The sequence below is a fragment of the Stegostoma tigrinum genome, chromosome 4 (assembly GCF_030684315.1).
Source record: "Stegostoma tigrinum isolate sSteTig4 chromosome 4, sSteTig4.hap1, whole genome shotgun sequence".
NCBI classification, from domain to species: Eukaryota; Metazoa; Chordata; class Chondrichthyes; order Orectolobiformes; family Stegostomatidae; genus Stegostoma; species Stegostoma tigrinum.
Genome location: NC_081357.1, coordinates 96980808 through 97005140, shown reverse-complemented (window position 1 = coordinate 97005140; position 24333 = coordinate 96980808). Strand labels below are relative to the sequence as shown.

At 40.5% G+C, this 24333-nt stretch overlaps 2 protein-coding genes across 5 annotated transcripts in view; one reads left to right on the top strand and one right to left on the bottom strand.

Moving 5' to 3' along the window:
- ero1b (endoplasmic reticulum oxidoreductase 1 beta) overlaps window positions 1-21972 on the top strand; it is a 79566-nt gene extending 57594 nt beyond the window's left edge. For 3 of the 4 annotated variants that reach the window (XM_048530694.1, XM_048530696.2, XM_048530697.2), the window contains 4 exons: window positions 3703-3772; window positions 6465-6551; window positions 8753-8886; window positions 18273-21972. In XM_048530694.1, the coding sequence (XP_048386651.1) occupies window positions 3703-3772; window positions 6465-6551; window positions 8753-8886; window positions 18273-18333 (352 nt within the window). In that variant the 3' untranslated portion in view covers window positions 18334-21972. The remainder of the gene's footprint in view (window positions 1-3702; window positions 3773-6464; window positions 6552-8752; window positions 8887-18272) is intronic. The other variant, XM_059645553.1, reaches the window with a different exon arrangement.
- A 1266-nt stretch (window positions 21973-23238) lies between these two features.
- LOC125452387 (G protein-coupled receptor 137Ba) overlaps window positions 23239-24333 on the bottom strand; it is a 41896-nt gene continuing 40801 nt past the window's right edge. The window contains exon 7 of the mRNA XM_048530698.2: window positions 23239-23707. Within this exon, the coding sequence (XP_048386655.1) occupies window positions 23584-23707 (124 nt within the window). The 3' untranslated portion in view covers window positions 23239-23583. The remainder of the gene's footprint in view (window positions 23708-24333) is intronic.

Below are 24333 nucleotides of genomic sequence, written 5' to 3'. Positions count from 1 at the left end.
AGTCAATCTTGTGGAATTGTTTTCATGGAAAGGAAATAATATTTGATAAATTTATTGAAGTATTTTGAGTAAGTAACACGAGCGAAGAATAGGGAAACTGTTGGGTATACTGAACTTAGATTTCCAGAAGGTATTTGATGAATTGCCACATCAGAGGGTTTTGCTTTTTGTTTTTAGTTCATTCATAGAACGTGGACATTGCTGGTTAGGCTGCATTTATTGCCCATCCCTATTGGCTCTTGAGAACGTGATAGTGAGCAACCTTCACTAACTGCTGCAGTCCTTTTTGTGATCAATACACCCACAATAATTCTTAGGGAGTTTCGGAATTTTGAGCCTGTGGCACTAAAGGAATGAAAATTATTTGATGTTGCCAAATCATGATAGTAAGTGGCCTGGAAGTGGACTTGCAACTGATGATGTTCCCAGGTATCCACTGCCTTTGTTCTTCTAGATGGTGGTGTATTTGGTAGGTGCTGTCTAAGGAGCCTTGGTCACACAAGAGGCACTGCAGAAATTGTACTACCTACTGCTGCTGAGCATTGGTGGTGGTTGATTTGCATATCTGTGGATGTGCTAATTAAATGGGCTGCTTTGACCTCAATGATGTCAACTTCTTGAGTGCTGCTTGATGCTCATGTAGACAAGTACACGGTATTTCATTATCTGAAAGACACTGGTCAGGAGTGTAATGGACAGGCACTGGGGAGTCAGGAGGTGAGTTACTCGCCAGAGTATTCCTAACATTTGACCCGTTCTTATAGTCACTGTTCATGTGACAAATCTTGAGTTTCTGGTCATTGGTAACTCCAAGGATGTTTTACCGTGGGGAATTCAATGATGAATGTCAAAGGGTCAGGTGGAAACAGACCCTTTGGCCCAATTTGTCCATGCTGACCAATTTTCCTAAAATGAGCTGGGCCCATTTTGCCCACATTTGGCCCATATCACTCTTAAAAACTTCCCTTTCTGCGTACCTTTCCAAATATTTTTAATGTTGTAACTGTACCTGCATCTAACTCTGGAATTCGTTTCATATATGCACCCACCCTGTTTGTGGAAAAAGTTGGCCCTCGGGTTCCTCTTAAATCTTTTCCCTCTCACCTTAAACCTATGCCCTTTAGTTGTGGACTCTTTCCCCGGGGAAAAGACCTTTTTGGCTATTCATCTTATCTGTGTCCCATGTGATTTTTATAAACTTCTAGAAGGTCACCCCTCAGCCTCGAATGCTCCAGTGGGAAAAGCTCCCAACTTAGTCAGCCTCTCCTTTTTATAATTCAAACCTTCCAGTCTTGGTAACATCCTTGTAAATCTTTCTTGCATCTTTTCCAGTTTAATAACATCCTTCTTACAGCAGAGTAACCAGAATTTCATGCAGTACTCCAAATGTGGCCTTACCAATATCTTGTACAGAAGTAGCACGATATCCCAACTCTGGTACACAATGCTCTGACCGATGAAGGTGTGTACCAAATGTTTTTTTCACCACCCTGTCTACCTGTGATGCAGCTTTCAAAAAGCTATGTACCCGCACCCTTAGGTCTCTATATTCAACAGTGCTCCCCAGGGCCTTTCCACTAACTGTGTAAGTCCTGTCCTGGTTTGTCTCAACAAAATACAACAGCTCACATTTGTCTAATTAAACTCCATCTGCCATTCCTCAACTCACTGGCCCAGTTGACCAAGAGCTCATTGTGCTCTTTAGATCACATTCATCACTCTCCACTATGCTACCAGTTGTGGTGTCATCCACAAACCCCCTGACCGAGGTGCCTCTATTCTCATCCAAATTTTTTATATAAAAGATGAACAACAGTGGACCCAGCACTGATCCTTGCGACCCACCACTAAACAGGCTTCCCATCCAAAAAACAGCTGTCTGCCACAACCGTCTGTCTCCTATCTTTAAGCCAACTTAGGTTCCAGGGACAGCTAGCCAAGTGGATACAATGTCATCTAACCTTACTAACCCGCCTACAATGTGGAACCTTGTTGAGGGCCTTGTTAGAGTCAATGAAAAATAGAGGCTTTGCCTAATTGGGAGGCAGTGTAGATTAGCAAGAAGCTACTGTGATAAATGAGCTGAATCTGCTGTAGGGTTGGCACTTGAACAACATAATTTAGGATGACTTGTTTTTGGAGATTGTAGTGTGGGAGGTTGGCTAGGAGTGTATTAGAGTAGTAATATGTGAGGGTTTTAACAAAATAAGTGAGTGAAAATGATAGAGTCAAGTGATTATGTAGAGGTGGAAATGAGCCTTGTTAGTGATGATTCTGATGTGCAATTAGGCCCAAAACGTCAGCCTTCCTGTTCCTCTGATGCTGCTTGGCCTGCTGCGTTCTTCCAGCTCTACAACTTGTTATTTCTTATGTGCAATTGTCTGCTCAGTCTAGAAAATTTTTTTAGTTTTTTTTTGCAGAATTGAAGGACAATGATTTTGGTCTGCCCAGTATTTACTTGAATAAAATTTCTGTTCATCCAGTACTGGATATCAGACTGGCAGTGAGTCAGCTTTTTTTAAGAAGGCCAGAAATGGTGGTGGGGTAGAGCTGGATGTCGTCCATGTACATGCAGAAACTGACACTGTTTTTGTTTTTGGAAATTGTCACCAAGGGGTACCCCACAAATGAGAAATTGGAGACAAAGGATGAAACCTTGGACATTAGAAGTATTGGTGTGAGAGGAGGTGGAGAAGATATGGCAGAGAATTCCCTACAAATGATTAAATGCTTCTTTTGTTAATGGTAGACCACCAGCATTTCTTCAATTTAGAACAGCCACTGTCTTTTGACTGTTCCACAAAATTATATTAATGATTACTAAAATTGAATATTACTGGTTCCATCATCATTCTCCTTCACCTTCATAAACTTAAATTGTTCATGATTGAATCTGTGTTTCTTTCACCTCAGCCATTTTGGTGTTTATTTCCTGTTTGTGTATATTCCCAGTGCATTCTCCTTCACCTGTATGGAGTTACTTTTATCCAATTTGTTAGAATAAGGTTGCTACAATTGACACTGTTAAAGTAGTAGTGCCTTTGTCTGGTTCTGTAGCTAGACTGACCAATGGTATGAGTATACCATCACAGTTGGAAACTTGACTGTCCAACTTCTATTGTGCTTGGTTTAGAGCAATCAGTACCAGTGCTCTACATGGCTCGATGTTCCTCTGGGTTAGGCTATTGGGGTTGTGGGTGTGCAGAGAAAAATGCCAGGGATCCCAATTCAGATTGCTTTGGTTTGTTCCTGCTTTCCTTTCCTTTAAATTGTTTGTTTTATGCATTATTTTGCCTATTTTCTGGAAAATATAATTTGTTTGCGAATTAATGCTGTTTGGATTTTTCTGTAAAGTTCCAGTTTCATAAACTATTGAAAGTTTGAACTTTCAATCCCTTAGACTACGCCTTTTGATATTTGTTATGCATTACTGCAGAGCTTAGCAATTTGTTTCAGGATTGTTGTTTGTTTTGACTTTACAAGCTTTCCACTTAAAAATCTGTAATGTGTAGACCTAAAATGCAATATTATTGTGTTCCTTTTGAAATTTTGAAAACAATTTTTTAAATTGCAAATTTGAAAAGTTGATCATCTTCTAATCTTCTCACTAATTGACCTGCATGTTCAAAACTTGGGCAATTAATTTAATTCAAATTATACTTTACAGTATTCAGAATACATATAACTTTCCTTTTGTAATAGGTCATTTCCTATGCATTTTGATGAAAAGTCCATGTTTGCAGGCAACAAGAAAGAAGCTAAAACACTCAAGGTAAAACGTCGACATAGTTTTTGCATATTTTATATAAAGAAATTCTAAAGTTTTTTTTCCCTAAAATTTTGTTAATTACAAGATTTTGTGTAATGTTTATTCAGTTTTTGTATCTAGTCGAGACGGAGGCAGTAGATTTTTGAGTACAAAGTGATAAAGAGTTCAGGAAGATGGAGTTAAGGTAGACGATCGGCCATGATCTTGCTGAATGGCAGTGCAGATTTAAAGGGGCAACTGATCTACTCTGCTCCTATAATAATCCTGTGTTTACTGATGTAGGAAAAATGTTATTTTCAGATTCTCCATCTTTGTGTGTTATTGTTGCATTTTGGTTTTCAAGCAAATATTATTTTTAGCTGAATTTTTCTGATTGCACAGTTACTCCTTCTTTTCCTTGCCTCTTCTGCCAAAGCTCCCTCTCAATTCCCAGCTTAGTCCTTTTTATTTTCTATTCTTCTGCCTGTTTTACCACCACTATCTGAAGTTTGGATTCAATTCCTGGATAAGTCTAAAATTTCCGATTTAGGCCTCTCCCTGCCTGACTAGTTTCTATCACATGATCGACCCAAGCTGTAGTGGTGGACCATGTCACTATATCACTTGGTTGGACCTTTCCCTTTGCAACTCTATTACTTTGACTTTTTTGACTTTCTAAGACCTTTTCCTTTTTGTTAAAGCAAAAAGAAACTCATGGTCTTGCCACTCGAGATCCACTGTTGGTTTCTCTTTGATATAACATCTCTCTGCCTCTGCACCGAGGAATTCCTCATTCTCTGTACCCATGTCACACTCCCAAATTACTTCTCACACTTAAGCTTTACTTCTATATGACCTCTTCTAACCATATTTATAGCTAGCCCCTTTGCCATCTTGCCTGGCGTTCCTGCTGTCCTCATCTCTAACCCTGTCCTTGTATCTTAACACCTGGCTTCTCCTATCATCTTCCAAACCAATTTTACTCCAAATGTGCTGTAACTCACTCGACTGTACTATAAAACTTTGACCGTTTGAACCTCTCTGTATTTTCAAATCTGTTGGGTTTTTCCAGCCAAGCTCTCATCTTCTCTTCTATGTGTCTTCAGTTTGGGCTGTAAGCTTTCAACTTCCATCTCTAAATGTCTCCACCTATCCAATTTCTTTCTTCCTTTTAAGATTCATCTCTTTTGATTTTGCTAACATACAATACATACAACATACAACAAGACAGCACAGAACAGGCCCTTCGGCCCTCATTGTTGCGCCGACATCCTTCCTCTCACAAGGAGACCAAAATCGATGGCAGTATTCCAAAAGCAGCCGAATCAATGTCCTATATGGCTGCTAAGTGATCTCCCAACTCCAATCCTCAATGCACTGACCGATAAAGGCGAGCACACCAAATGTCTCCTTCATATCCTTTCTACCGGTGGCTGTACTTTGATGGAACTACGAAACTGCACTCCAGCGTCTCTTTATTAAGCAACACTCCCCACAACCTTCAGTGTATACGTGCTGCCCTGATTTGCCTTTCCAAAATATAGCACCTCACATTTATCTAACCTCAACTCCATCTGCCTCTCCTCAGTTTATTTGCCCTTGTCAATGTCCCATTGTATTCTGAGGTGACCTTCTTGGCTGGCTACTACACCTTCAATCATTTCGAAACTTACTAACCACACCTTCTATTTTCATATCCAAATCATTGCATCACTTCAACTCCCCCTCCCACTCCCTGAACGACATGTCCATCCTGGGCCTCTTCCAGTGTCACAACCACACCACCCAGAAACTGGAGGAGCAGCACCTCATATTCCGCCTCGGGAGCTTCCAACTCAATGGCCTCAATATGGACTTTGCCACCCTCAAAATCTCCCCACCCGTCAGCCTCATCCCAAGACTAGTTCCTCCACTCATCCCCGCCTCCATGATCTGTCCGCCTTCTCTCCCACCTATCCACTCCTCCCACCTCACTGACCAACTCCCACCACTGCTTGGAATTATTATTCTTTTCACACTTCATCAGCTCGACGTTATTTCTAAAATCTATTTTCCAATTTTGGAAAAAGTGAGATAAAGAGAAGTAAAAGAAGTTACATTCTTACCACTCTTGAAATCTCTGAATATTCTTCTGTTGAAAGGCCGCCAAGGAACGATGCAATTCTTTTGTCACAAACGCTGTGAGGGAGACATCTTTGTCGGTTCCACTAACTCCACCCGAAGGAAGACAAACCCACGTAACATATCTAGTGACTTAAAACATACTCTATTGTTGCCCAAGGTGTAGAGCTGGATGAACACAGCAGGCCAAGCAGCATCAGAGGAGCAAGAAAGCTGATGTTTCGGGACGAGACCCTACTTTAAACGTCAGCTGATATCTCCTTCTGGCTTGGTATCAGTTTTTAGTTGATTAATAACTGTGAAGGTCCTTTGGACTCTGTTCTCAGTTAAAGGTGTTATTTTAAATGTGCCTAACTGAAACAACGGAAAAGTAAAGATGACTCAGAAGTGGTGTAAGTTGTGACTTAACTTTCTACTGAAATACATGCTTTCCTTAAAATTAGCAGAAAATCTGAGATCAAAGGATATAGATAATTCTGTATGGTACCTTTTTCATGTTGCCTGCTTAACTTGTGCTGACTTAAATCAGTCATGTCTGACTCTGTACAACGTTAAATTCAAGTAATGAGTTATGACTTTTAATCCTTTTTAATAGGAGGAATTCAGACTTCATTTTAAAAATATCTCCCGTATAATGGATTGTGTTGGATGTGACAAGTGCAGATTATGGGGTAAACTTCAGGTTTGTTTCAAATGAGATTCCCAAGTAATGCAAGCAATTTGGAGTGGAACTATGCTGTTTTTTTATATTAAAAAAACACTGCGGGAGCGAATGGATTTTTGTGTTGTGACAAATCAATATCCCTCCGATTTCTAAGGGACGCAGAGATGAGAAATGGAGCAAATCAAAATGCTCTGCCCTAGTTATTCAAATAAATATACCTGAAAGTACAATTTGGAATGCAGACTTCGAGATGCTGCCATTTAAAGGATGCTTGAGGTTTTTTTTTGGTTCCCTAATGCCATGTCCTAATTTCATTTGTGTCCGATAAAGGCCTTCCAGTGAACATTTTAGTTTACATTTTGCAAAATGTTAACAACTTCAAGTTGACACACTACAGACAAGCACTCCACTCTACTGTTCTGGGAGGCAAATGCTTTTTTTAAAATAACCTAAATTTTAATTCTGCCATTTGAATGTGTGAGAAACATTCTGTCAAAGTAACTCTCAAACATGATTATGGAAAATAAAAAGCATTTTTCATTCCATTTGTTAAAGACCTAGTTAGAGTCACCATCAGAATTACTTGGTATGTTGCTTGCAGCTACATAAAACATGCAGCATGGAAATAGGCCTTTTGATCCAAAACATCTGAACTCTTCTTACACGTCCCTTTCTCCCTCACTAATGTTAGCAGCATTAATTGACTTGCCATCAATTTCTTTGCTTCTCTTTCCTGCATCAATATTATTCACCTCAGCTACTCCCTGGAGCAACAAACAATAACTTTTTTCACAATGTGCAATTCATTCATTTAAATGCTTGGTATCTTTTTAAAATTGTTTCATATAGCCAAGCATGCATATTATCCTAATTGGTTAGGTTTGAGCATGACATGCACTTTAACTTCTAACTGTGTTGTCGGACCATGTGCTCTGAAGGGAATAATGCTGGTGAGATCAGCATTCTGTTGGTTCTGATTTCTCTGTTATCAGCTCTGGGTTAGAAAAAGTTGTCTTAATCCCCTGTTTGATTTCTTTGGTGACTGTTCTTAGTCTGATCAACGCCTCTGGGTTTGCTGTCCCAACAATGGAATCTAACACTATGGAATGATGTCTAGTGTAATAAGACATTTCAAAGTCCGACTTTAAGGTTATCCCTCAGACTTCTGTTTACAAGAAAAGGACATACCAGATTTATTATTATTACCTCTGTGGTTTAAATGTCTAATTTAGCATTGTAGAAATTCAAACTTTTAACTTCTGTCATTGTGCTTGACCAGTGTGATTCCAATTACTTAAACATTTGTGGAATAACAACCCTTGTCCTCTGCTGTCAGTCATGGCTCAGTGTCAGCTGTTATACTTTTAAATGGGGATCTCTTAAATTGAAGCTGACTACGAAGAGTTAGACACATTTTAATGCTTAACGGATCTCAGTCCTTCCAGAATGTTTTAAAAGCATCAGAGGGCACGGAAGAACTACGTACCAGTTTAAGACACAAAGTAGTAGACATTAGTGAGGCATAGATAATCACTCGCTCAGGAAATAGTGGTGTAGTGATGATGTAATCCACAAAACCCAGGCTGATACTCTGGTTAGATTTCTAATTAAAATATAAAATTAGTCTCAATAATAGCAATCTTGATAATAAATGTCATTTTAAAAACCCATCTTGTTTACCCATGTCCTTTAGGGAAGGAAATCTGTCCTCTTAACTAGTTTGGCTTATATGTGACATCAGATCCACTGCAATGTGGTTGACTACTTTAACTGTCCTCTCAATAATCAAGCAAGCCACTAAAGGCCAATTAGTGATAGGCAGCAAGTGATGGCCTTGCCAGCTAAACTCTAATCCCATCAAAGAATTTTTTAAAAATCTTTTTAGGTATGTTATCTACAATATAGAATAGTATATAACCTATATATGATATTAAGCATTTATTGATCCAGTTACAAAATACTGCTTAAACATGTAACTACTTGTATTTCAAAGTGGAATAAGAACAAAAGAAAATGCAGCCTAACCAGAGGAACATTTTGTTGGATGGATGACAATGTTAACTTTTTAGGTCAAATTGTGTCAAAGCTAAACTTCTTCAAGAAAGTAAAAGATCCAAAATCGGACTAAAAATGTGAAAAATATTCCAATGCACAACCGTTTTAGGAAAGAGAGCAAAGCACTAGGATGTAATACTTTTATTTTCTTGTCTCCTCATCAGACTCAGGGTTTGGGTACAGCTCTAAAGATTTTATTTTCTGAAAGGGAGATCAAGAATCTTCCTGAGCGGAGTCCTTCATCAGGTTTTCAGCTCACCCGACAGGAGGTTGTTGCTCTTTTGAATGCGTTTGGCAGGTAAGAAATACTTCCAAAATGAATTTCACATATTGATTTATCATAGGAATAGAGTTTATCTGTCTTATCAATTTGCAGTTACGCTCATTACTGACCCTGTGAGTGGTTACTCGGTTGATTAGAGCATGGTCAACCGTGGGTTAGCTGATTTTGTACAGCCCAGTTGCAGAGTAGTTTAAAAATGCACTGTAACCTCTAAGAAAAGATTGGACACTTGGTTTTGCAATGCTGCTGAAAGTAGAGTGTACCTATGGGTATTTAGTGAAGACTTGATTGACTTGACAGTAGTGCATCATTGGCTTATAGTGTTGGCTTATAGATTGGTTTATAGTTACTATGAAGTGCTCATGAATAATTGCCACTTTGAGGTGCTGGAGACTTACTGTAGGCCACGGCTTCCAAAAACAAGGTCATTTTATTCCCGCCCACGGCTGACGGAACCCCGCCCATGGCCGACGACCTCATCGCTCCGCCCACAACCTCCACAGCCAGCAACCCCAGAGTAGACATCCACACTGAGCCCTGCCGCATCTTCACCATCGCCCCAGACCTCCCACTGACTGAGGACGAACGGTCAATCCTTAGCAAGGGGCTCACCTTTGTCCCCCTACAACCACACATCAACGAATACCAGTCACGGTTGGACATAGAGCAGTTTTTCCACCGTCTTCGCCTCCATGCCTACTTCTTCAACCGGGAACCTAACCCTCCCTCCACTGACCCCTTCACCCGCTTCCAACACAAGTCCTCCTCCTGGACACCACCCCCAGGCCTCCTTCCCTCCCTCGACCTCTTCATCTCCAACTGCCGTCGAGACATTAACCACCTCAACCTCTCCACCCCTCTCACCCACTCCAACCTCTCCCCCGCAGAACGGGCAGCCCTCCGCTCCCTCCGCTCCAACCCCAACCTCACCATCAAACCCGCAGACAAGGGTGGCGCAGTGGTAGTATGGCGCACTGACCTCTACATCGCCGAGGCCAGACGCCAACTCTCCGACACCACCTCCTACCGCCTACTCGATCATGACCCCATACCCAAGCACCAAACCATCATCTCCAACACCATTCACGACCTCATCACCTCAGGGGACCTCCCACCCACAGCCTCCAACCTCATTGTTCCCCAACCCCGCATGGCCCGTTTCTATCTCCTTCCCAAAATCCACAAACCTGCCTGCCCTGGTCGACCCATCGTCTCAGCCTGCTCCTGCCCCACCGATCTCATCTCCACCTACCTGGACTCCATTTTCTCCCCTTTGGTCCAGGAACTCCCCACCTACGTCCGTGACACCACCCACGCCCTCCACCTCCTCCAGGACTTCCAATTCCCTGGCCCCCAACACCTCATATTCACCATGGACGTCCAGTCCCTGTACACGTGCATTCCGCATGGTGATGGCCTCAAGGCCCTCCGCTTCTTCCTGTCCCGCAGGCCCGACCAGTCCCCCTCCACCGACACTCTCATCCGCCTAGCTGAACTCGTCCTCACAATCAACAACTTCTCTTTTGACTCCTCCCACTTCCTACAGACTAAGGGGGTGGCCATGGGTACCCGCATGGGCCCCAGCTATGCCTGCCTCTTTGTAGGTTCCGTGGAACAGTCCCTCTTCCGCACCTACACAGGCCCCAAACCCCACCTCTTCCTCCGGTACATTGATGACTGTATCGGCGCCGCCTCTTGCTCCCCAGAGGAGCTCGAACAGTTCATCCACTTCACCAACACCTTCCACCCCAACCTTCAGTTCACCTGGGCCATCTCCAGCACATCCCTCACCTTCCTGGACCTCTCAGTCTCCATCTCAGGCAACCAGCTTGTAACTGATGTCCATTTCAAGCCCACCGACTCCCACAGCTACCTAGAATACACCTCCTCCCACCCACCCTCCAGCAAAAATTCCATCCCCTATTCCCAATTCTTCCGCCTCCGCCGCATCTGCTCCCACGATAAGACATTCCACTCCCGCACATCCCAGATGTCCAAGTTCTTTAAGGACCGCAACTTTCCCCCCACAGTGATCGAGAACGCCCTTGACCGCGTCTCCCGTATTCCCCACAACACATCCCTCACACCCCGCCCCCGCCACAACCGCCCCAAGAGGATCCCCCTCGTTCTCACACACCACCCTACCAACCTCCGGATACAACGCATCATCCTCCGACACTTCCGCCATTTACAATCTGACCCCACCACCCAAGACATTTTTCCATCCCCTCCCCTGTCTGCTTTTCGGAGAGACCACTCTCTCCGTGACTCCCTTGTTCGCTCCACACTGCCCTCCAACCCCACCACACCCGGCACCTTCCCCTGCAACCGCAGGAAATGCTACACCTGTCCCCACACCTCCTCCCTCACCCCCATCCCAGGCCCCAAGATGACATTCCACATTAAGCAGAGGTTCACCTGCACATCTGCCAATGTGGTATACTGCATTCACTGTACCCGGTGCGGCTTCCTCTACATTGGGGAAACCAAGCGGAGGCTTGGGGACCGCTTTGCAGAACACCTCCGCTCAGTTCGCAACAAACAACTGCACCTCCCAGTCGCAAACCATTTCCACTCCCCCTCCCATTCTCTAGATGACATGTCCATCATGGGCCTCCTGCACTGCCACAATGATGCCACCCGAAGGTTGCAGGAACAGCAACTCATATTCCGCCTGGGAACCCTGCAGCCATATGGTATCAATGTGGACTTCACCAGTTTCAAAATCTCCCCTTCCCCTACTGCATCCCTAAACCAGCCCAGTTCGTCCCCTCCCCCCACTGCACCACACAACCAGCCCAGCTCTTCCCCCCCCCCACCCACTGCATCCCAAAACCAGTCCAACCTGTCTCTGCCTCCCTAACCGGTTCTTCCTCTCATCCATCCCTTCCTCCCACCCCAAGCCGCACCCCCAGCTACCTACTAACCTCATCCCACCTCCTTGACCTGTCCGTCTTCCCTGGACTGACCTATCCCCTCCCTACCTCCCCACCTATACTCTCTCCACCTATCTTCTTTTCTCTCCATCTTCGGTCCACCTCCCCCTCTCTCCCTATTTATTCCAGTTCCGTCTCCCCATCCCCCTCTCTGATGAAGGGTCTAGGCCCGAAACGTCAGCTTTTGTGCTCCTGAGATGCTACTGGGCCTGCTGTGTTCATCCAGCCTCACATTTTATTATCTTGGAATTCTCCAGCATCTGCAGTTCCCATTATCTCTCATTTTATTCAGGAAGGGTGAGAAGCAAAGTTTGTATCTGAAAGCTCTTCAGTGTAAAGTGAGTTCAAAGAGTTACCTCCACTGACTGAATACTTGTTCTGATGATCTTTCTTCCAATGTACAGGTAATGTGTGGCCTGAATTGTGTGTGCTGTCAGTCAATGCATAAATACACTATCTGTCAATAATGCAGTCTATGTGTGGCATGTTACCCTGGGCTTTTAAACATTTAAATCTGTTTTTCTAAGTCAAATCTTACGCTATATGTAACCTGGAGCTTGATTGTGAACATTCCTTTAAATAATATAGGATTAGTTCAATGCCTTGCCAGCTATTACTGTGTATTCCTTAAGTCCATAAAGTCTATATATATATATTTTAAAAAGAATTCCAGTGGTGGTCTCCAGCTGCAGGTTCCAGTGATTGATCATGCAACCCTCTTCTCTAATTTATCAAATCGTGAACAAACACTCAGGTTTATTATCCAAAGCACATCATGAGATTTTAGACATTGCACCTACCTAATACAGCAGCTCCCATAAACACAACTTTGAGACTTGTAAAAGCATTGAGTAAAAAAAATGTACAAGGCAAAAACGCATTCTTTTAGACTTAATGTAACTTTGCCACTTTTGCATTCCAGGTCACAGTGTGAAAGTATGTGAACCACATGAATTATGAGCAGAGATAGATCATTCAGCCCCTTGAGCCTGTGTCACCATTCAATAAGATTATGGCTGATCTGTTTGTGTTTCAAATTCCATATTGCTAACTACCCCTGATAACCATGGATTCTAGCAGGTCATTGAAATCTGTCTACCTATATGTAATGACCCCATTTCTACTGCCGTCTGAGACTGTGTTCCAAAATCTTGCAGCGCCCTGAGGTATTTAGAGGGAGGTGATGGCCTAGTGGTATTATTCTTGGACTGTTAATCCAGAGACCCAGATAATGTTCTGGGAACCTGGGTTTGAATCCTGCTTTGGCAGATGGTGGAATTTGAATTCAAAAAATATCTGGAATTAGAAATCTAATGATGACCATGAACCCATTGTTGATTGTCAGGAAAAACCCATCTGGTTCACTATAAACCTTAAAAGGTAACCTCTCAACACCCAAGCCTATCCAGCCTTTCTGAACTCAAACCTTCCATACCCGGCAGCATACTGGCAAATCTCTTCTGAACGCTCTCCAGCTTAATAATATCCTTCTTATTACAGGGTGGCCAGTATCAGACACAGATTCACTAATGTCCTTTAGGGATGGAAACTATCATCCTTACCTGGTCTGACCTACATGTGACTCCAGATCCACAGCAAATATGTTTGACTCTTAACTGCCCTCTGGGCAATTCGGGATGGACAACAAATGCTGCCTGGCCAGTGACCCCTCATCCCATGAATGAATTTTTAAAAAAAACTCTGCTCTGTCAAATATGTGACTCCTAATTTTAAAGCGATGTCTCCTGGTTCTGAAATGTCCACCATTGCCAAGACTGTTCAGAATCTTAAACACTTGAATCAAGTTACCCCTTGCTGTTCTAAACTCCAGTAGAAATACACCCAGCCTGTTTAGCCGCTCCTCATAAGACAACCTACTCATTCCTGCTATCAATCTATTGCATTTTTGAACTACCTCCAGTGTATGTACATATTTAAGTGTGGAAACCAAGGATACACAACGTATTTGAAATATTGCAGTAGTACGTCGGTGACGCCGCATCTGTAGTACTGTCTGTCTGTGTCTGATACTGGTTACCCTGTAATAAGAAGGATATTATTAATCTGGAGAGAGTTCAGAAGAGATTTGCCAGTATGCTGCCGGGTATGGAAGGTTTGAGTTCAGAAAGGCTGGAATAGGCTTGGGTGTTGAGAGTTTACCTTTTAAGATTTATAAAATCATGAGGGGTATAGATAGGGTTAGTGGTGGGTGTCTTTTCCCTAGGGTGGGGGATTTCAAGACTAAGGGGCAAGAAGAGAGATTTTTAAAGAAGACGATGGGCAAATTTTTTTACACGGTGGTTTGTGTGTGGAATGAACTTCCTGAGGAAGTGGTGGATGGGGACATAATTACAACATTCAAAACACACTTAAAGTACATGAATATGAAAGATTTGAAGGGATATGGGCAAGGACTAGGCAGGTGTGACTAGTTTAGTTTGGGATTGTGTTTGGCATGGACTGGTTGGACCAAAGGGTCTGTTTCTGTGCTGTACAACTGATTTTATGTAGTTTCACCATTGCCTTTTGTAACTGAAGCATACCATCCTTACTTTTGGTTCCGTTCTTCTCATGCTCTGGAACACCTCTATCCCTCTGCACCTCAGAATTCTACAGTCATAGAGATATACACGGAAACCGTTCCTTCGGTTCAATTTGTCCATGCTGACCAGATGGCCTATATAAATCAAGTCCTGTTTGGCCCATTTCCCTCTAAACACCTTGGTCATTTTCCATTTAAGTAGTATTTAAACCAGAAGCCCTAGATGAGCAGAGACATCAAGAGAAGTGATTTGAATAGTTTGGATTGACTTATTGGGATTGTTAGTAATTGTCCAAGTCGCATAAGAAATTTAAAACCAGGCATGCTTATCATTCTAGATAATAAAATGTGAGGCTGGATGAACACAGCAGGCCCAGTAGCATCTCAGGAGCACAAAAGCTGATGTTTCGGGCCTAGACCCTTCATCAGAGAGGGGGATGGGGTGAGGGTTCTGGAATAAATAGGGAGAGAGGGGGAGGCAGACAGAAGATAGGTGGAGAGGAGAGTATAGGTGGGGAGGTAGGGAGGGGATAGGTCAGTCCAGGGAAGATGGACAGGTCAAGGAGGTGGGATGAGATTAGTAGGTAGGAGATGGAGGTGCGGCTTGGGGTGGGAGGAAGGGATGGGTGAGAGGAAGAACAGGTTAGGGAGGCAGACACAGGCTGGACTGGTTTTGGGATGCAGTGGGTGGAGGGGAAGAGCTGGGCTGGCTGTGTGGTGCAGTGGGGGGAGGGGACGAACTGGGCTGGTTTAGGGATGCGGTGAAGGTAGGGGAGATTTTGAAGCTGGTGAAGTCCACATTGATACCATTGGGCTGCAGGGTTCCCAAGTGGAATATGAGTTGCTGTTCCTGCAACCTTCGGGTGGCATCATTGTGGCACTGCAGGAGGCCCATGACGGGCATGTCATCTAAAGAATGGGAGGGGGAGTGGAAATGGTTCGCGACTGGGAAGTGCAGTTGTTTGTTGCGAACCGAGCGGAGGTGCTTATCATTCTGTTACTAGAGCACTTATTGCCTTTGCTTCTGGGATTCATACCATCCATGATTACTGCCTTTCTAAGACACAGTCCTTAAGTAAACTTCAGTTGTGATCCTGATTAAATTTAACACTTGCTATCTAAGTGTTCCACCACTTGGGAAAACCATTAGCAGACCAAAGATAGAAGAAGCCAGACTGGATTATTCCCTGCAAGCGAATCTGAGATCTTAAGTTGCCATGACACAGAATTTGAACAGTGTTACCAGCTGATATTGTGGATGATAGGTTCAAAGTTGCATTCCTGTGGCAGCAACAGAGTCCCATGCTGACCTAAACCAGGTTCAGGAAGAGAAGAATGGGAGGCATAAGTGGCAACTGGTAATTGATGTCTGCTGCTGTATTTGAGAACCTGATGCTACAGGCGTTGCCAGGGAGATCTGGATGTCAGTAGAATAGACTTGAATGAGGGTATTCCCCCTTTTGATTGAGGATCAGCATTGGCTACTTTTACAGCAATATCAGGTGCCACCGTATACCATGCTTACTTTCTCATAAACCTTCATGTTTTGGTGCATCGATCGTAAATACATTTTTTTAAAAAATTCAGAATATTAAAGATAAGGAACAGGGACATCAGTAAGGCGCACAACCCCGTGTTTACAAAGTCTACTGCTGCTTAGGGTGTTTGCATGTCAATATTTGCATAGAATTTGTGCACTCTGCTGTGGCTGCTTGGTCAGTCCTCAACTTGGAGGCAGTCTGCAGAGAGCCATGTCTTCAAAGAGCCATCAATTTATCCACTTCGCTTGCTTCTTCAAATGCAATCTGTGTAGCATGCAGCTTTAATCTGTAAGTTGTTTTGTTTTCTGTCCTCCTCTTGGTTTTAGCTTCCTTTGCAATATTAGAGGAGAAACAAAATAGTAAATCTGGACAACAATACATTTTCAATTATGTTAAATTTAATGTATTGTTTATTTTGCAAACTTTATTATAGGAAAGCAGGGGAATTGACTTTAGTTATTTAGTTGCTTTAGAGGTAGTGGGCAATTCACACACAACTAAGGAAATTGTGCTTCTGTTAATGTAACTTGCAAGGTTTCTGAGAGAGGCCCTTGAGACCCTTCATTTTGGTCATTGAATTATGTTTGTTTGATCTCTTCACACCCCTGAAACCATTCTTGCATCTCGCATCTGGAAAAAAAGTTAGAAACTGCTGGCTGTGATTTAAAATGGCACTTTACAATGAAACCAGCTAACAGCTTGACAGATGAGCTTTTCCTAATCTGAAATTTCCCTTTAGTGTGTTTTTAAGATTTATTTTATAGATGCTTATGGAAGTGTGAAAAACCTCTTGGAGAGAGGGGATATTATTTTTAAAAAGGACTATCTTACGTGGAATTGACTTCAAGATTTGGTCTGACTCTCAATGTTATCTGCAAGTTTCATGTACCTTCACAATATTTTCACATCATTTCAAGAGTCCATTAATGTTGCAACATTTGGAAACTGATCACAAGTCTGTTTCAAAGCAGCAATGATATTGGGATTGTTCTTATGTAAAAAGGTTAGGGAGAGCTTTAGTAGCACTTTATTGTTATGACAGTGTAAATAAGACCAAATTGTTTCCACTTCCAGGATCAGTAACCAGGGCATACAGGTTTGAGAGAGCAGTAGAAACAGATGACATGTATTTGCCTACTTCCATGCACCATTGCTGTATGTGGCAGCTATAATGCCACTTAGATGGTGATCTGATCACTAAATTTGAATACAGTCATGCGTGGCTTGGCATGCCATCCTAAATAGATTTTATTTCTAACCATTGGTATAAATTTACAGCACTGTCATCTCATTTCATACATTTTGATTTAAGTTAATTTTGCCTAGTTATTAAGTTGAATCTGAGGATTATTTCAGACCAGTCACACTGCTCATCTTGGGTTGAAGAGTGTTCTGGATATAAGATTTTTCAGAAGACAAATGGGAAATTTCATGATGACCAGTTACTCAAATAGCAAATAACATGTTGAAAAGAGGAAATGTGTGTAAAAAGCACGAACACTATTTCTTCCAAGGTTCCATTTTATCAAAGAAATATGCATCTTTATACCAGAATATTTGCTATATCATTTAAATTATAGAGTCATAAAGTTATGCAGCATGGAAATGGATCATTGGGTCCAACTAGTCCATGTTGACCTGGTTTCTCAAACTACACTAGTCCTGTTTGCCTGCATTTGACCCATATCCCTTGAAACTTGTCCTATTCATGTATCTGTCCAAATGTCTTTTAAATGTTGTAACTGTACCTGCGTCTACAACTTCCACGGGCAGTTCATTTCATATACGCACCCACTATCTGTGGGGGAAAATTGTCCCTTGGGTTCCTTTTAAATCTTTTCCATTTCATCTTAAAATTATGCCCTCTAATTTTGAACTCCCCTTCTGTAGGGAAAAGATCCTTTGTTACCTACCTTTTATCTATTCCAGTCGTGATTTTATAAACCTCTAAGGTCACCCTCAACCTCCTACGCTCCAGGAAAAAAAGACCCAGCCTCTCCTTGTAACACAAACCCTCTAGTCCCAGTAATTGTCCTTGTAAATCTTATCTGCACCCTTTCCAATTTAACAACATCCTTCCTGTTACAGTTCGACCAGAATTCTACACTGTAGTCCAAAAATGTCCTCATCAGTGTCCCGTACAGCCACAACATGATGTCCCAACTCCTATGCTAAATGTTCATGTGCTCATTCACCTTTAGGGAGGCATCACGCACCTGTTAATTGTACAATCAGCTGCACAGATTTTGTTTTTTAAAGATTGAAGTGGGGTGAGAATTTCTAAGTAATGAAGTGCTCGATTTATCTTCACCTTTGTCATTCTCAAAACAAAGGGGTTATATACAGAGGCTAAGTTTTTGTATTGCTACTTTGCTCTTTCAGGCTTTCAACAAGTATTCAAGAATTACAGAATTTCAAAATGCTGTTAAAGGACAAGAGGTAACAAATGCTGTGGAGACGACCAAGATGGGTGCTGGGTAGAGACTGTAATTATTGTCCTGATCCCTGGCACTTGATGAAAATTCGAGTTCTTCAGGGATTCATTAGCTATCTGTTACACACTTTTACAGTATTGCATTGGCTTGGACTATATTGAATGAAAGAGATGAATTTGGTTTGGTAATAGCGTGTACCCTTTTGCATTTTATTTGATAGTGTTTCTTTGTGATCATGGTTTTATTTCTAGTCAACTAACCACGTGTTGGTAATATTTGAAATCAAATAACTTCAAAGCCTTATTCATTAAGAAAATTATAAACTGAACAGTTCTAGGTTTGTCTGCACTAATCTATTAAAATTCAAGCAGAATTTTATTTTTAACTCCAGTGGCGTGAGGGTCTTCCTGGAGCTTAACTGTGTCAGTATTGCAAACTAAATGTTTTTGGGCAGTACTTCAGTATTTCAGATCAATGTCTAAAAATTTTAATGAACGTGTTAAAATGATCAGATTCCCTTCAAAAATAACCCCTGATATTCTAGCGTGCCTGACTGTCGATTATCATTTTTACATTAAGGACAAGATTTTTGTAATTTAAAAAAAAATTAAAAATAAAAGCAACTGTTCAAAAAATGTAATTTGAACTGCGGCATAATGTGCTACATGGGCTTTTTAGAAAAGATCGTGTATAGATAAATCCTGTGGAGAAATGGGAACAGTTTCTGAATGTTGGTAATCTGCGTAATTAACACACGGTTCTGAGACCACTTCAGAGAACACTGAGTGTGTCACAGGGATCTTTTGGAATTCTTCAGATGTGAAATAGAAGAAATATTTCTATTGCAATTTGGTACTTCTAAATTACAAACTTCTTCAAATCAAAAAGCAATAATATTTGAGTACAGATATTCTTCATATTTGCTTTCTATGCAGGGTAGATGTCAATATGTAAATTTGATTCCAATGTATGTATGTTTGTTTGTTTTTTTTAATTTTATATTTTAGTATCCTGTGTTAAGTAGGTTACCCTCTGAATTGACCAAATATAGCTGCCTCACTGGCTGGCGTACTTGAGGAGCAGTAATCATTTGGAAGCAAGGATCAAAGCAATGTGACTGGTGTGTTTTAAAAGCTACTTGTGGGTAAACACAAGTTATTGTTGGATCATCTGCAGCAAGGATTTATCACAAATAATAGTGACCCTACTTTGTTGTGTTACCTGTACTTTTGTGCCTGTATGTTTGTGTTTTAACCTCTTGATGGTTACTGAAACTGTTCAGCCATTGTACTGTTGGTGTGAAACTTTTGCCTGGTCCACTTGAACACATGCTCAAAAAATTACTATAAAAGTTTGAAAAGGTTTATACCATTCATAAGTTATTACATGTATACCTTGCTCTTTTAAAAATTTGTTGATTGAATCTATTAATTCTTTCTATCGATAAACTAATACTACAAACTTTATCAGTTGAACTGAGTATTCTTCAATATGTCTAGATTATTGCTTCGTCGAGCCTGGCCATTGTGGCACAGGGAGTCAATAAGTCATTTGACCTCAACTACTCCGGGCTATTCATTCTACCCGTTAGCCTATATTTCCATGAAGCATACAGCACAGGCTATTTTTCCCCATCTAATTCTTGTCCAAAGTTGTGCAGCAAAAGAGCTTCCCTCTCTTTTTCTTCTGATCTAATCATTGTATTTTTACTTGCACATGTATCATAAAGCAATCACCCATTGTGATTATAATGCACATCATATGCTAAACTAAGTCAGTCATCCAGGCAACAGTAGGAATATGATGGTCATTATTAAATTCAGTAATGAATTCAGAAGAAAGGACATGGAGCAGGAAGATGATTGGAAAGAGAGCTGCACAATGAGTCATCCAGGTGAATAGCATGAATATATTTAAGGGGATGCTATTCAAGTAATAAAAGGTTGCCTTAATGAAGTGAAATATAATTAAGTGGGAGGTAATGTGGATCAAGGCATGTTTAATTAATGAGAGATGAAGCCTGCTTCTCTTCCTTGTATTCCTTCTTCCTGAGGTACATGTCTACCTCTCCTTCAATGCATTTATGCTGTTCACCTCAACCATTCCATTTGGAAATAATTTCCACAGTCTGGTTAAAGAGGTTGCTCAAATTTCTTTATCAGTGACCATTTTATTTATCATTTCTAATTTTGACCTCCTTCATAAATGCATACATCTGCTGTATCTAGGAAGTATGGCCAATCAGGCAACATCTCCATTAGAGAATGGTACACTGAGAACAGCAAAAGTCTGCTCTTTAAAAAGAAGTAATTGGAACGGCAAGAAAAATTACAGAAAAATCAAGTTTTAAATGGAATGCTAGTCTATAGTGATGAGCTTAGCCATTTTTTAAACTTAATTTTGTTCCAAAAATTTTTTATCTTCTTTATTACAACCCTTGATCTACTTAAAACAAGTTGTTAAATAAACCTTTTCTTTTCCAAATGGCACAGATTGATTCTAAAGAATGGGAGAATTCATGTCGGTTCAGGCTACAATTGGAAGTGTCCATTTTCTCCACTTACGATCATCTATCCTAGATCATTCAATTAATCATTTATGGCAATCCTTAAAATGATCAGCTGTGGTTTGAAATGTGAAAACAAAATCTTCTGTTTGGAGAAGCAAGTTGCTGAAGTCATCTATAAACTTAATAGTGGGCAGATAATATAAATAGGTGGCAATGTACTGAGAAGCACCTGAACAATTTAACAGTACGCGCACAAAATTTTCAATATGAAATTTAAACAAGCAAATGCAACATATGTTATTATTAGTTTGCTTAAGTCATCAATTTGGCAAGCAAACCAGATCCTGAAATGTCTTTCTGTAGTCTTTTGCATCATTTAGATTCAGTTGGAACTAGTAATGAAGGGACATTGGAGAAATTACAATGTGCAGTTTTTAATTGATTTTGATGTTCCTTGGAGAACAGCAGGAATCTGAGTAAGAATATATTTGCTCTAAGTTGCAGCAGATTCAACAAAAAAACACTGATCACTAATTTGTTTTGAATACTTGCAAATGCTGACTGGAATAACCTGAGCACTGTGAACCAAGCTTTCGTTTCCTTTGTGCAACTCCTGCTTCACAATTCTTGAAAGGAAATGTAAGAAGCTATCACCTTTAGCTGCAGATGCTGCACCAAGTTGTTCTTTCTGACTTTCCTTTGCATGAGCAGCACTAATATTTTGGTGCATCTATACCCTGCCTTAAGCAATGTGACAAAACTGATTGTAATTTTTTTTTAAATTCTTTGATCACTAGTTGCCTGTGTTCCAAACCTTGATGAGTTGATTTATTTTTCCTGGTTATTATGTACTGTATGTCTGTTCAGCATAAAAATTGAAATTGTTTGGAAAATATTTAATCGCACTTCTTGTGTTTACTGCACTTGTAAGATGTATTTATTTAAAAGAAAAATTAAATTTTCCTCACTGTCCACTTTGAAAACTGATACCTTGTTTTAAGAAGCATTGCATGTTGAAGGATCTATATTACAAGCAATATGATGACATTTCATTGTTCATTTCAAGATGCATGTAACTTTATGAATTCATATAGTTTTGAACATTGTTCCTTTTGCAGTAATAAACTGGAAAATTGTGTGTGTGTGTATATATATATTAATCAAGTCTGAAACTGCTTTGTACCCCTGACATCTCAATCAGCTCTCTCAATTGCATAACTTAGAGGAATTTAGCCTAGCCAGCAGTCTCTTTTTTTTTTAAATATTACTCTTCCAACTAACACTGCAGCATTTTAAAAAATAATCAGAGGTTAATTTCCTCATGAAATGTTTAGGGTTAAGATGCCAGTTCACAATACACTTTCATCGTTTATGGTTTGGGCAGTGTGAATTCAAACTGGTTTTGATCACCCCTTGCTGAATATTTTTCCCCTGTCAGTGCCAGACTATTTAAATCATTTAATCGTTTGGGAAACAGAGATACTGGCTGGTTCTTTTAGTGTCAATTTTGTATGTTTTGGGAATAATCTTCCAATCTTAGTGTAAAGAATTAAAGATCATATTGTACACTGTCAGAATAAAATATCAAGGTTTGTAAATGAGAAGATTGAGTCAATGTTTGTGAAGCTCTTAAACTTGTAAAAGATTTTAGTGATTTTGGGAAGAAACTTGAGAGAGGGTGTAGTTAAGAATTTTTAATTCACAGTATTAATTAAAGAACGTAAACTCCCTTTATCCAGGAAGATAGAATATTTAATAAATGTACTTGCAGTTTGGAATATTACTAGACAATATGAAGAAAATTTAAATTTGGCCAACAGGCCAATCCTCTGAGCTGTGGACTCTGGACACCCACTGTCCATTCTTTTCATGAATCTACTACCATCAAACAGGGTTTCCCAAATGTAATGTATTATTTACATGTCTCTGGTACACCAAATGCAGGACAGACTATAACAAAGCAGCTCAAGACTATTTCACACTGTCAGAACATTATTATGATCAGCGTCAAAAAGTTACAGATTCAAGCCTCACTCCAAGTATTTCAGCAGTGTACCCTTCAAGTTGTATTCTTTGACATGACACATTTAAATCAAGGTCCCATGTCATTGATGCTGTTGAAGACCCCTTGGCTATGTTAACTGGTGAACAGAGAAGTTTTTACTGTGTCTCAACAGCGCTATATTTTCGAAACAAAATATGATTATTGCCATGCTGCTGTTCGCAAATGAGCAGTAAAACACTTGATGTCCTGAGGTTATGAAAGGTGCTAAGCAAATTCATGTTCTTTCTGAAGGTAAGTGGATGTTTTGTACTTCAGTAGATTTCACAATCTTTTACATACCCAATCATTACAAAATGTAAGAGCAGTCAGAGATAGATGAGTGTAGTTTTTATTAAAAAAAGTGAATTCCATAAAGGTATTATCAACTGGCTAAAATTTATTATCATTCATTGCATTATAGCCTCTGAAGTGGTAACTGTACAATATTTACAGGAGCATTCTAATCACATTTCTCTGAAAAGGTTATTATTTAATTATAAATGTGGAAAACCATTTTGAAAACAATATTTATCAAGATAGCATTACATTAATAGTATTTGGTGCAAGATTTCACTTTTCTCACATTGTACAAACCAATTTGTCATCCATTCTTAACTGTGGTTTTAGAAATATTTGATAGTTACATAGTCTTTCATTAGCTTATTGAAAAATGATCCCTGTCCAGATCATGAATGAAGGAGAGTTTTATGAATGAATCTCTGCATGTGTTGACACATGGGCATCTGAAGCGAAGGAAGCAAATTCTTCATAATTGTAACTTTGGTTCTTGGTTCCATAGTAATCGGTTATTTGGGAGATGCTTGATGAGCTAAAAAGATAGACTGCTGTGAATTTGGGGATTGTGATCAAGTGTTTTATGTCAGAATACCATGAAGTAACCTTTTGTGAACTCTGACATGGCTCATACAGTAAAGTCACCTGGGTTAGCAAGACTAGGGGAAAGTTTTGATCTTTTGAAAGTTTTAAATTTGATCTGTGATCTTTGATTGTAAGGGCCAGTTCAACTCCCATAACAGTCAAATGTGAAACATTTGGCTTCAGTGACCCATGTTAACATGGCATTCACTTTACAGGTCACTCCTCATCAGGGATCCCCATATTAGTAGCTCACAGCCAGGCCATTAAGCTAGAATATGGTGTCCTGGTGAGTAAATAAATAATGGACTCACTGATAGTAAAGAAATGATGATAAAGTTACAATGATCTATGATTTGGGTGACATCTTCCATGTAGTTGGCTTCCCATGTGTGTGCTGCCCAGTTGTGCCAATAAAATGGCTGGGCTTTGGAAGGTGCTGTTGAAGATCCATGGAGAGTTGCTGCAATGGGTTTTGTAGATACTGCACACTGCTGCTATTGGTGTGAAAGGAATAAATGTTTTAATGTGAGTAGCAATCAATCAAACTGTCCTATTATGGATGAGGAGTTTTTGGAG